At 38.4% G+C, this 14,572-nt stretch overlaps 1 protein-coding gene across 2 annotated transcripts in view; it reads right to left on the bottom strand.

The window, feature by feature from the left end:
- The window catches only part of LOC127575904 (mitochondrial intermediate peptidase-like), an 89,189-nt gene that overhangs the window by 60,368 nt on the left and 14,249 nt on the right, over positions 1-14,572 (bottom strand). For both annotated transcript variants that reach the window (XM_052026125.1, XM_052026126.1), the window contains 6 exons: positions 14,339-14,402; positions 12,486-12,668; positions 9,542-9,698; positions 9,415-9,463; positions 6,470-6,530; positions 2,881-2,933 (listed from right to left, as the gene is read on the bottom strand). In XM_052026125.1, the coding sequence (XP_051882085.1) occupies positions 2,881-2,933; positions 6,470-6,530; positions 9,415-9,463; positions 9,542-9,698; positions 12,486-12,668; positions 14,339-14,402 (567 nt within the window). The remainder of the gene's footprint in view (positions 1-2,880; positions 2,934-6,469; positions 6,531-9,414; positions 9,464-9,541; positions 9,699-12,485; positions 12,669-14,338; positions 14,403-14,572) is intronic.

Below are 14,572 nucleotides of genomic sequence, written 5' to 3'. Positions count from 1 at the left end.
ATCTTTTTAGTCTGTCTTGCACCCCCTGTAAACAGAAGATCCAAAGCTTCTGTTTTTGGGAGTAGATGCGAGAACAAAAACAGTTGTATTGCCCTGTTCATGTAGCAGTTATTTTATCTCTATAGAGCACTTTAACATTATAAACATCTTAACAATAAGTTGCATACATACTGATTTTCAGGTAGATATTTCAAAAATGGTAAATTGCTCTTCTGTTTTGGTACATTTTAGAATATTAAAAGTATTCTACAAGTTTAAGTTACTATCATAGTTCTTAACAACCCTTGTGTGGCAGAGTGGCACAGCTGGCAGAGCTGCTGCCTCACAGCTCCAACGATCTGGGTTCAACCTGACCTCAACTGCTGTGTGTGTGGAGTTTGCACATTCTCCCGTTGACTGCATGGGTTCCTCTAGGTGCTCTGGTTTCTTCATCTTTCTCAAAGACATGATGGTCGGTAGGTTAATTGATTACTGTAAATTGTCCCTAGTGCATAGGTGACTGGTGGAATGAGGGGATTTGAGGGGAATGCGAGGAGGGTAAATCAGCATTAGTGAAGATTCAGTGTAGTTGGCTGCTTCAAGGTCAGTGCAGACTCAGTGAGCCGAAGTGCCCGTTTCTGTGCTTTATGACTCAATGACTCTAAAATTACCATTTGACCTCAAAACCAAGTAAAGCAATTCCAGGAGTGAGGTTTCTTCTAACAAAGCTATATTCTGATGCTCCAATGAATCTTTTATTCTTTCTTCCACTAATGAAAACATTCAATTAACTTTACAAAAGTGGTACAATGCAGTTTGTTATCAGATCAAACAAATGCAGATAATCTAGTTGATAGAATCCTCAATTCAAAAGCATATTATGGGCAATGATTCTTTCTCCCCTAATTAACATTGTATGATGATTCATATTTATTACATAAACAAGTCTTCAGAAGGTATGTCAGTTGGAGTTGCCCAGCTGTGACTCTAAGTTGCCCATATATAGTATTGCACCTAATTAAGAATGAGCAGGAATACAATGAAGTCTATAACCAGCCTTTGGTTTTGCTAACAAATTTCATAAGGCACTGGTGCTAATTACAACCTTCCAGTTTCTTCTGCTATGCACTGCCCAATTATTTGATAACAGCTCAATGATAAAAATTTAGGCCCCTATCTGTGTTAAAGACAGGCCATTCTCAACTTAAAATCAAGGCATTGGTTAACCAGGAATCAATGCAAGTTGAGACTGGCTGAGAGCTAAAGCATGCAAAATAATTTTAGATGGCCTCACAGAGAATAGGTCCAGGGAGGGAAATTAGGAGGGCATTGGAATAGTTAATAACAAAAGCAGGAATTAGAGTTTAGGAGTAAATGAACTTTGGCATGGGCTCAGTTGCCTTCCTCATTAGAGGCTGAAATAAGTGGTCTCGGCATTAGTGTAGGTATCTGAAATATGACATATCATGTGGTTGAAAATGACACACCAAGGTCACTAATAGTATCAGATTGATGCCAGGAATAGAGATACAATCAGTGCCCAAGGAATAGAGTTTGTGATGAGAATCAACAATGACTTTAGTCATCCTATGATCTTTGGATGAAGCTCCTCCCCACCCAGAACTGTATGTCACTGAAGCAGTCCGACAACTTAGATATAAAGAAAGGTCAAGAGAGTTGGTGATGTGACAGATCTGGGTACAATCATGCACATACGGAGAATGCCTCTGTGTTTTTGATGATTTTACCAAGAGTTAGTATGTAGATAAGAAATAGATTTGGGTTACCAGAGTTAATGATACCGGCTGAGAAGAGAAGGCATTGCTAGTGATTCAATTATGATTGCATCACCATAAAAATAAAGCCATTAAAAATAACTCATCAAGCACACTGTGCTTTAAATAGTGATTTTGGCTTTGAGATATCTTCGATTTGGCACAAAACATATTTTGACAGCTCTTAGCATGAAATTCAATTTAGAAGTTTGTTTAGAATGACAATGAAAAGAACAATTGACCAAAAAAGACAGAGTATGCTGCAACTACTCACAATTTTCAACATTTTCCTTGTGGCTTTCCCACAATTGCAACAATATTTCTTGCTCCATTATACCACTAAACACCTTGATTGATCACATAACTGACCTGAATTACATTCCATCTGCATTAGTCCATGTGTATATAGCTGAGGCAATACATGTTGCATAAACAAATATTTTCTCTTCTGAATTAGGTCAATGGGGTCAAGTACCCGCAATATTTTAAAATGTTTTTAAAATTCAGTTTGCTGTCATTTCTAAATTCAGAATAAGTAAGTAGCAATAATATTTCAATTTCTAAAAAAAAATAAAATGCATCATCACATCATCAGCAGCTCTACTTCCTTAGGAGTTTGAGGAGGTTTGGTATGTCACCAAAGACTCTTGCAAATTTCTACAAATATACAGTGAAGAACATTCTCATCACCACCTGGTATGGAGGCTCCAATGCGCAGAATCGAAAGAGGCTGCAGAGGGTTGTAGGCTCAGCCAGCTCCATCAGGGGCACCACCCTCCCCACCGTCGGGGACATCTTCAAGAGGCGCTGCCTCAAAAAAAAGCAGCATCCATCACTAAGTACCCTCACCACCTGGGACATGCCCTCTTCACTTTACTACCATCGGGGAAGAGGTACAGGAGCCTGAAGACCCACACTCAACATTTCAGGAACAGCTCCTTTCTCTCCACCATCAAATTTCTGAACAGTCCATAAACCCCACCTTGTTATTCTTCTTTTGCACTATTTATTTATTTTTTGTAACTTAAGTAATTTTTATGTCTTTATGTCTTGAAATGTACTGCTGCCGCAAGACAACAAATTTCACAACATATATCAGTGATAATATACCTGATTCACATCTTACCTCTCTGCACGAACAACACCACTATAGAAGGAGTGGTCCCATGGCATCAGTTCCTGCAATGTTAATAAAGCTGTCATCAAAAATTGTTATGTTGTATTTTGTCTAGTGTTTCATTAAGGTTAAAATAATCATAATGCAGCATTTGACAATTTACATTTTATTACACAAAAAAGGTATTCATACTCACATATCTCTTCCAAATATTAGAGGCAGAGACCTCACCCAATGATGGAAATCACTGAACTTCCTTTTTTCCCAGTCTGCTGCTGTCCTGCTTCCATGCTATTTAAATAACTTAACCTAGAAACCAACTATTTTTCACCCATTGATAGCAGTAGTGCTTTGCTATAGCTCCCCAATAAAAGTGATTTTTTATATCTGTCCCTGCAGCCAATATAAACAACAAAAATATGATACGTATGCCAGATTAGTGTGATTCATCAATCACATCAACAGCACTAGCCTAGTCAGATGATACACACCACTATAAAAGTTGTTGCTTTTTCTCCAATTTGAGTAATGCATCTGAAGAAGTACTATGCATAATCTGGAACAACCACAACTTGAGATGGCAAACTCAACACTGGCAGGTACTTGACATCTCGTGTAACACTGGCTTTTGCTTTGTCTTAAGAACATGCTCTAGCACCAGACTGAGGCAGCCTTTTGTACTCAGCATAAAATTTCAATCTTTTAAATATCGAAATTGCATGGACTTTAGAGATTGAAGCAGCTTCTGATTTGGTTGTGGGTTACTGCTTAATTTTGGATATACTGGCTTCTTCCTTGGCTTTCTAAAGATTCTCAGGATCTTTGTAGATTGCTGAAATTTAGAAATTCGTCTGATTCAGCACTTCCTGCACATTGACCTACAGAAACTCTTGTTACCTCAACAGTTACTTAGACAGTGATTTTTTTCCCATATATGCATGAATTATGAGATGGCACCTTTGTGATAAAATTCCTCTTGCTGTGGAAAATGCATAAAAGAATAAATATATGATTGGATACTTCCAAGCCAAGGGTGGCATGAAGTAGTTACTTTAACAGGATTACAAATGTTTGTTAGCTTGCAGCCTCCATTATCATGCAATTTCAACTACATTAACATGAAGTAAGCACTTTTAGCCTTCCTTGTGATACAATTTATTAGAATCCCACAGTGTATGTGGCACTCAAACAGGTATATTTAGGACTGTTCTGAAAGTTTTAGTTATTTTCCAAAATTTCATTTACTCTTGTCCAAAATGTAGGATGTAAAATTGGACAGCTGTTTCGTTCAGGTGTAAACAGAATTTTGGCAAATTCAGGATGTGAGTGATATAATATGGATAAAATTTCTATGGTCTGTAGGAGAAATAGCATTGATAACCAAATGACACCTATTTCATCCTTGAGTTCTGTAAATGCTTTCCATCTCAAGATTTCCTCAGTGTTAAATGTTTTAAATTGTATAGATTTAAAGCACAGACCGCAGCATCACTTGTAGCAATTTAGAAAGAAAAATTGGCAAAGCCAGTAAATACATGGCCATTCGATGAAATGAGGCAGGTCTCCCTTAATAATCAATGTAAATGAAGCCAAAAAAAATCCTAGAAGAGGACCAAATCAGCAAAAGGTAGCAACGAACCTGTACTAACCTGCTAGCACCATTAGAAGCTAAGCAAGTTTATCATGGGATGATTCAGACACTGGAGCACCCTTATTTTACACATCCTACAATAAATAAGACTCTAACTTAGATACTGTGATACTTTTACATGCTTCCAACATATGCCCTAGATGCTTGTGCAAAAATCCAATCTAATATGGCAGACACCGAACTTTCAGCACAGAATGATCACAGGCAACTGCTATGTGTATGGAATACTCAGGCAAAATGTGAAATAGGAGCAGCGCAATTTTGTAGGGCAAGACTTGCCTTATTTTATCTTTATTTAAATATGCCAATTGAATTTTGAAAGCCAAGTCTCTAATTATCCCTAATTATCAATTTTGCTCAAGATGGAGATAGCGGTTAGTGTACACTTTACAGCGCAAGCGACCCAGGTTCAATTCTAGCCACTGACTGTAAGGAGTTCGTACGTTCTCGCCGTGTCTGCGTGGGTTTCCTCCCACATTCCAAAAGACGCACAGGTTAGGAGCTGTGGGCATGCTATGTTGGTGCTGGAACAGGGCGACACTTGCGAGCTGCCCCCAACACGTTCTCAGTAACGCAGAAAGATGCATTTCACTGTGTGTTTCGATGTACACGTGACTAATAAATATCTTGTCCTATTTTATATTCTCATGCATTTAAGAAGGATCTAGACAAGTACTTGAATTCCCAAGGCACAGAAGGTTATGGATCTAATGCATGTAAACAGGATTTGTGTAGAAAGGTACAACAGGCAACATGGATATAGCAAGTTGAAGTGCCAGTTTCTGTACTATGTTACTCATAGTTGAGAAACTATTAACTGCTCAGGCAATTCTACAAGATCTGGAATGTCCTCATGCTGGTGCTATCAGGCTTATTCAGTGAGAAATAACAGCAATCCATTCATAATCCAACCTCCACATCTCACTTCCTTTTGCTAGCCCTCAGGTATCTACTTCAAGTGATTCCAGTGTAAATCATTTCCTCACGTGAAAAAACTCCACAACTGTGTTGCCAAACTCTAACATTTACATAACACTGAGAGATAACACTGAACCAGATTGCTAAATTTTTTACTCAAAAACCTGCAGCCCAAAAATGAATTCAGGGAAGGAGGAACAATTTGGGGCACGATACACCACTCTCAACAGTTTCCACTTCATTTTTCTGTCAAAAAACTGCATTAAAAAGTTCAGGTTTCTAATTCCAACTTCTGCATTGCTGCCTAATTTTCAGCTTTGAAGATGGTAAGCAATTATAAACAATATGAATGAAGAGGAAGACATGAGAAAATATAGAATAGTAGGAAGTTGTAGACAGTCATCATCCAACTCAGTGTTACAATGTGAAACAGTGGATCATCCAACTCTCAGGAGGTGCATTAGCAAGAAATAAAATGTCAGGTCAGAAATGACCTGGCAAAATAAATCTTTCAGTTTGGACTTTGGGTACCTGATGAGTAACACCTAAAATATCAGCTGAAATATTACCTTCAAGGCAGTCAACATTCTTTCACTAAACCATCTTCTCTGGAAGATCCTGAAGGTAAGCTTTAACATTCAATTTTGCACTTCCATTTTAATGTGATGGCTTTTGGGATGTCCCTGACACACATGGAGAATAAATGAACAGAAGTTATATAACCCAGCTATGGTATTGTATCTTGCAATTGATCATCTGCATTACCAATTCTCATTTATTTTTCTCAGCATTGTTCGTTGATTTGGGCAGACAGATTGGTTAACTTGTAAACTTTTCAACAGTTGAGTCTCTTCAAGTGTCTCCATTAAAAGATGGAGTTTCTTTTTTTAAAACATTGTTCCAACAGTACCTTGACCTTACAAACCCATCTATCATCACAATGTGCTGTGATTTTACTTTCCAATCAAAAAGTAAACAAAGAGAAGCAGTGTCATTAAAATGGTTTAAATAATGTACACTAAAACTTACAAAATTTGTTGGATTTATTTTTTTCTTCATTTCTTCCATCACAATAAAATCTTTTTCAGTTCTGCAAAACAATTTAATGGGTGTCAGTGCCATTGGGCCCAAATGCAGGAAAAGATGCATGCAAAGCTACAAAAACAAATAAAAGTCAATGTTAGCCAAACAGCAACTTGCACTCATACAACATCCTTAACACTGTTTAACATGAACATTGTCAAGTAACTTTTGATTCTGTGATCAAAATCTTGCTCAAAGTGGTAGGTTTCAAGGAGTACCTTAGGTGAGAGCAAAAGAAAAACATTATAATTGGGTTCACACACTGTGCCAGAACGGAAGGAGCACAGTGATTGTAAATGTTTGTGGTTAGAGACAGGCAAGGCAAAAGAAAGGCATGTAAGTTTTGCTAACATTGAAGAGAATTTTAAAATTGAGGCCCTGCTCCACCTATGGTATGTCAGCAAGAAGATTGATAGTATCAGGGATAAAGATTGGAAGACTAGCTAAGGGAACAATGGAGTAATCAATGCCAGAGACATGGAGGAGGGGCTCAGTAAATCCAGGTCTGGTCGTGGTGCAGTGGCCTAAGTTCTAGACCCACTCCACATGGTTGACTCTGAAATGCTTTCTAAAATAACCAAGCCTATAGGATAGTTCTCCCAGTTTAGACATTAGTCCCCAGATTTTGAGAGGAAGACTTTGCACACATTTGTACCAGTACTGCTATGTTCAAATGAAAAAAAAGAGTAACACCAGCTAGACCACCCAGTATTGACCTAGGCCCATAGGCAAACACAGCAAATTCACTACTAGCCAAGTTGAGTTTGCAAAATCCTCCTCACAAACATCTGAGGACCGGTGTCTAAATTGAGAGGTCTGTACCACACGTTGGTAAAGTGACAGACTGACATAAAAGCAGAAAGTGTTGAAAGTACTCAGCAGCTCTGGAAGCATCTGTGGAGAGAGAACAGAGTTAAAGTTTCAGAATGGGCAAAGTGAGAAAACAAATGTGCTCTTATTTGCAAAGAGGAGGAGAGAACAAAGCAATGGTAGGATGGAGAACAAAGTTGTTCAACAGGTGAATGAGGGCATTAAAAGAAGAAAGAGAGAACAAAAGAAAATGCTAAAATTGTGAGATGCAGAACATTGCTGGAAATCTGAAACAAAAGAGTGCCGGAAATACCTATTATCTGTAGAGACAGGAAGACCAAATTAATGGTGCAGGTGGATGACTTTATATCAGAACTGGCTGTTCTAAAATAACAGGAAGACTGTTTATCTGAAATAGTTAAAATCAATCTTGTGTCCCAAGGACTGTACCATGCCTGAACTGAAGATGAGGTGCTGTTCCTTCTGCTTACATTGGGGCTTTCCTCTTGCAGGAGTATTTAAGAAAAGGTCATTGTTTACCAAGTGTTTAATCCATCTTGGTCTCCTGTGATCTCAGCATCAGAGAAGGTAATCCTTGGCCAACTGAACTTGATTCATTTTTTTCACCACTAAATGACTAAGCACACTGTATGCAGCAAAAAGTATGAACCCCAACTACAATAATGTATTATTGTGCTCCGGAACTAGCCAAGCATCAACCAAAGCCAGTTCACCAACAAAGTTGGTATTTACCTGACAATGTAAAAAAACAGCCTGTATACACCCTATTTACAAAAAATAGCATCAATCAAATTTGACCTCTTTAGTACAGTCTTGATCATCAGCAATGTGATGGAAAGCTCCAAAGACTGTGCTATTATGCCAGAAACTCATTTATTGATGCTTAATTTGGTTCTGCCAGAAACATTTGGTTTCTGGCATCTTTGCAGCCTTTGTCCAAACATGGACAAAAGAACTGAGTTCCAAAGGTGAGATGAGAATGACCACCCTTAACATCAAGATGTCACATTACTGAGTGTAGTGTCACAGAACCTCAGTTAAATTGAAATCAGTTGGAATCAAGGGAAAAATGTCCAGCGGTGGAGTTATACATACCAGCACAAAGAAAAGTGATTATGCTTGTTGGAGGTCAATCATCTTACTTCAGATCTTCCTTGTGGGTGCTCAGTCTAAGACCCAACTACATCAGCTGCTTTAATTATTACCTTTCCTCCATCGTAAGTTTAAAAGAGAGATTCATAGATGATTGTGGAGCTTCACAACCTCCTGAGTTAATGAAGCAGTTAATGCTGACGCACAAAATCTGGACAATATTCAGACTTTACATTACAAGTGGCACACAACTGTCAAGACAAGTGCCAAGCAATGCCATCTCCAACAAGAGAGAAACTAACTACTTCTCCCTGATAATTAACGTCACTGTCTTCACAGAATTCCAAAACATGAACTACCTAAGATGTCACCAGTAATTAGAAACTGAATTGTACTGGCCACATCAGCAAACCAGAAGCTGATTATCCAGTGGCGTTTGACTTATACAGTGTGACACCCAATTCCCAAAATCCTTTTCACTATTCACAAGCCACAAGTCTAAGGACCTGTGTAAATGGCACCCTATCCACCACCAAGATGCACAGAACACCACAAGGCTTCTTCAGCAACAAATCCCAAATTTGTGATTTCTTTCACCTAGAAGAGCATCACCTCTCTAAGTCATGCATCATCCTGATTTAGGAATAGATCACCGATATTTATCATTGCTGGATCAAAATTCTGAGCTACTACTCAGCAGTACATGGGAATACTTCCAATGCATAAACTATTGTGATTCATAAAGATGCATCAACACTACCTTATCAATAAATGCTTGACAGCAACACCCGCATTCCAGTGGAGAACTAAAAAAATACTTCAACAATGGTCTAACATTAAGGAATTCTCATAAACTGAAATAACAGTACTCATTTGAGTTACAATTCGAAATGCATTTACACAATTTTACATTAATAATGATGTATAGGTAAAAACTGAAGCCTATTCCGAGTGCCAATAAAGCTTACCTTTCAGTTAGCTTTTCTGATAACCTTGTGAGGAAATACATCACGGTTTCTGAAAGAATAATGAGATTGCAGCTAATAATAAGCATGATGTTTTAAATAAAACTTCTACAACTAGTGAATGCATTACCTGGGTCCTTGGCCATTGTACCCTTTAGTGCTCTGTGCGCAAAGCTCTCATAACCAACTAACTGTGCCAACTCGTTCCTACATGCTAAAAGCTGGTCCAGACAGTGTAGCATGTCAGGGTTGGGGTAAAGGAAGATTTTGTAGGCAGCTTCTCGCACCTAAAGAGATCACATATGGGAATATATTAGACGTTAAAAGGAAAAGGAGCAACAAGAACTACCTGGAGAAATATCTGGAGCAACAAGAAGTTCCCAGTACAGCCTTACAGCAATGCCGTACCCACAAATAAATAAGCAAATTCCCTCACCAGCTGTAAGATCATGTTAAGTGGTCACTTCAAAGCTGCATTAATGATTGCTTTGGTCTTGGGTCCACTGCTTGGAAATTCAATAGAGCCCTGGACTAAAGTTTTTCCTTTACATATTATCAAGTATGAAATGAAGTACTTGCTTGCTTCTGAGTGCAGTGAGGAAGGCCCATGGGGAAAATTATTGATCAGAATTTGGAATTGTTAGGGTAGCGGCAATCAAATAAGACTATTGTCAAGCAAAGAGGAGGAAGGGGAAACTGGTGACAGCCAGTCAGGATGAGGTCAGGTGATCTGATTGAGTGGCCTTTTCATCAAATCTAGTTTCAAATCTATAAATCAAGTCCCCATTTCTGCCTGACTTGTAAACACATCCTTCTGACCCTAGGCACTGCCCAGAACAAGATTAAGGCATGCAACTGCCTCCTGGATCAATCTGTCCAGGTACTTCTCTCTTTCCTGGTGCACTGTAATATCTGCAACTCAAAATACAGCTGAACAGCCCTGAAACAAAGCTATAACATATCACTTGCCACGATGCCCCTATCAAGTAAAGCTCTATTTATATATTCAATTAATTTAAGTTTTTGCTTTCTTGATATTTACTGTTTATACCTAGTTAGGTTATCTCTTCAAAGTTAAGCAGTCTAAACTTTTATCTGGCTCTCAGGCTTTTCTAAGTTTAAATAAAACTCTGATTTACACCAAATACTAGAGAAAGTTCTCTGCCTGAAGCTAACACGAGCAACTACAAATACCGCACAGATAAAGTAATGCATTTTTCCTCCTCTACCCTGAATTCACTTGCTCAACAAATTCTTTATTTTTGTACTCTGTGTGAACACTCTAAAGGGATTCTACCTGAACAAAACATTGTTCCTAAAAATTTATTTTGTATCATATAATCTTTTCACATATTCAGTTTATCCCTTCCAAACTATCTATCCCCCCTTCCATATTTCTTTATAAATGTTTCACAGCCTAACTTTTTAACCTAATGTATGAAGTTCTGCAGACAAATAACATTGCCCCTTTACACGAGTATTTTCATTTTGTTTCCCATATATCTCATTTATAATACATTATAAACTACTGAATTCATCTGCCATTCAAAAGCAAAATTGAATGAACAAATCTGAAATCAATTATACGCTGATTAATTGTGCTGCTGCCTTTCTCCCCAAGCCCAAGTGTAAGGGTTCACGACTCATCCCTGTGCCCGCATTTCTTCCCTTTTATTTTTTTTGTTGCTCCCTTTCTGTCACCAAAAACACATCCTCTTCCTCAACAGCAGGTGGGCCTCAAGATTCTCTGGCTGTGGTGGAATGCTCTCTAAATACTGACTGTCATCCTGTCAAACAACTTTGTCAATATTAAAACTGCATGGCTTTGGGCAATATCGTGAGTAATTTACTAGTCTTAATTTAATGAAACACTAGACAAAATACAACATAACAATTTTTGATGACAGCTTTATTAACATTGCAGGAACTGATGCCATGGGACCACTCCTTCTATAGTGGTGATCTGAAAATGGTGGCGATGAGTAATCATGCAAGTAGCAGGCAGGAGAGTGATGGCCAGACCTGGTAGGAGACCTTGACTTTGCTGTAATGTGGTGGGGCACTATTTTTTGTATTGAGGGCCAGATTTATAATCCTAACCACTTCCAAAAGGCATTCACAAGAAATAAAGATTATTTTGTTGAGAGCATTCAGAAAAATAGATTTTTTGAAGCAAGCTAGCTCCATACCTTTCAATGTGAGGGCAAACAGTCCCCATTCCTCTAAGTTAGGAAGTTAAAAACATTACACCCCAGCTCACTTTCAACATCGACTGTATTTTCAACTTCACATGCCTCTCTCTAACAAGATTGAAATCTGGGAAGGATGCCATAACAGGGGTTGGAGTTCAAATAATCTTGCAGCCCAATGTGCCTCTACCAACCCTTCAAGAGTTCTTTGAAACATCAGCCAGTACCAGTGACAGACCTGTGCCCAAGAAAACCATACCCAGGGGGTTATACAGTAAAAGATATACGTCTGCCAATACTGTACCGAAGTTATAGTGACAGGCCTCTGCTCACCAATACCACTCACCCCGAGAGCTGGAATATGGACTGGATCGGAATTCAGGCCCAGGGAATCAGACCAGGTCAGGCATGGTCCCTTCATATATCATTCCAGGTGAGCCAAGGGATCTGGCAGACAGCAGGGGAAGTCCTATCTCAGGTCTCCAGCCAGAGCCTCCACAACATTCTACCCATTTCCAATACACTGTTGCAAACGATACCACAGACATTTCTTATATAAAAATGGGGCTGACCTGGGATTTCCAACAATCTACAGATGGGACAGCCAGCATGTGGTTACCAGCCAGATGGATCCATCCATTGACTGGATTTAACCTTCTGGCCAAATGTTGCATGCTGCAGTTATAATGGCAGACTAAGAAAGCCAGTTGCAAGGTCAGAATTTAAGAAATAGAAGGGTAAGATTCCATCAAAAAGCAAAAACTTGTTGGATTTTATCCAACGGTTATAACTAATGTTTTAAACTTATGATACAAATGATCTATACAGAATATCATAACCAAAAAAGGAATTCACCTTCAACATTGCCCAATCCGATTAACCTACCAAATCATCAGGTGCATCTGCATGAAGTCCATTAACATGAATATAATCCTCATGTATTGAGAAATGATGACGAATGTGTTCTGGGATAGCTTTCCTGTATATCTTGTTAGGAAGATGAGTGCCAAGTAGAAAACTATTGTTCAAGTCCAGCATCTGAACATTAAGGTTTACCACCTTTCTGCGCTATAAGAAGAAAAGATACAATATATACACAATCATGTTCGTAAGAAGTATAGGAAACAAATATAACAGAGGGGAAAATAAGCATAAGGTTTTAAGGCAATTTACAGAGCAAAAGGATTTATTTTGTGTTTGTGAATTTTGAATTTCACAAATTCTAGTCCTCCAGTTCCACACATTAAAATTCATGAAAGGGAATTCCTTGGCTTCATGCATAAAGAACTTCATGTAGGCATGTCAGCTTTACAGGCTTAAATGTGTGCTGTGCTTTTCGGGGGAGATAAGCAAGTCAAGTACTTTTATTCAGAGAAAGACATTAAAAGCAAGAAACTCCTGGAACACCATGCAACTAGATTGACATGAGGGAAGGTGGGGGCAGTGGTGGTGAAAATGAATGTAATGATTTGCAGTCAGAGGGGTAGATAACATTCTCTAGAGCAGTGAACATGCATCCCAAAGGTTTTGTTGCTTGCCCAGCGCCTCCTTGGTGGTGGAGGAGAAGATTCAATTGTTGAGGGCTATGCAGGAACTAATGACATAGAGAGGACAAAGGAGGTGGTTCTGCTGAAGGAATATGGGTAGCTAAAACCCAATTAAAAAGCACAACTATGAAGGTGATAATCTGTGGATTAAAACCCAAATCACTTACAAGCTGGCAAAGGGTAAATGAGATCAGAGAACTGAAAATGTGGACCAAATATTGATGTGGGAGAGATGGATTTCAATATATGGGGTACTGCCACCACTACTGGGCTTTATTGAAATGGGGAGGGAACCAATGTCCAAGCGAAATGAAAAACTAGGGCTGTTTTAAACTGTTTTTGGAGGGAGACGTTGGTGGGTGTTAGCAGGAACACAAAGGTAAAGTCGGTAAGGGGAGGCACAGATGGGAAATGGGACAAATCCAAGAGATGTCTACAATGGCTTCTCTACCTGGTCCTAGACCACTACGTCTGGATAAATAAAAGCAGAGCCATACAATAATCCCAGCTAGAAAATTTCATTTGCAGCTTTCAAAAGGGAATTTTAAAAATATTTGAAAGATTTAAAAAAAATGTAAGGATATGGAGAAAAATCTGGGAAAGGGGCCAAATAAGTAATCTTTGAAAGAACCAGTGTGGACTCTGAAGCCCAATGTTCTCTTATTGTGTTAACCATTCTATAATTCCACAATAGCCACAGAAAAATTACAGTTATTGAATATTCTCCTGCATGAACCTCAACTGAAAATTAGAAATAATATGAATTATCACAAGTATTTTTTTAAAAGTGCTCAAGATAGCACCATTATACTTCAGATGCTTCACTCTTCCATGATCTAGAGCAGCAACTTCAAATACAAAGTACATGCAGCAGAACATCCCACATCAATATTCACAGTGGAGTCTTACTAGTGTTCTAGCCATTGGCCAATATTGCATCCTTAAAGAAGCAAATCTTTGGTCATTATGTCATTGCAGTTTGTGGGAACTTCGTGCACAAGCTGACTGTTGCATTTCTCCACGTAACAACAGTGACTAGAGTACAATAAGTAATCAATTTGCTGGGAAAGCAGGGGTCAAGATGTCTTGATTTAAATCTGAGACAGATAACTCTGAAATTATTTATATCTTATACAGCAAGTGTTGCTACAATATCTGGAATGAAGCATAGATATCAGTTATAACCATTACCTTTTCCTCACTCAGATGAATTCCACTGATCTCAAAATCAAACATAAAAAGCTCGGCCACTCTCCTGCAACATGAAGAAACAACCTTGATGTAGTGATTCAGTGTAATTATCAACTGATATTTGTTTTTGAAAAGGCAAATATTATGACACATCTTCCATCTAATCAAAACTGAACATTTTAAATATACACATTAAATCCAAAACTATATTAAAAAAATGCTGCAGTTATAATG

The sequence above is a fragment of the Pristis pectinata genome, chromosome 11, assembly GCF_009764475.1.
Source record: "Pristis pectinata isolate sPriPec2 chromosome 11, sPriPec2.1.pri, whole genome shotgun sequence".
Taxonomy (NCBI): domain Eukaryota; kingdom Metazoa; phylum Chordata; class Chondrichthyes; order Rhinopristiformes; family Pristidae; genus Pristis; species Pristis pectinata.
The sequence above is the reverse complement of the archived record's forward strand: the minus strand, read 5'-3'. Positions and strand labels throughout refer to the sequence as shown.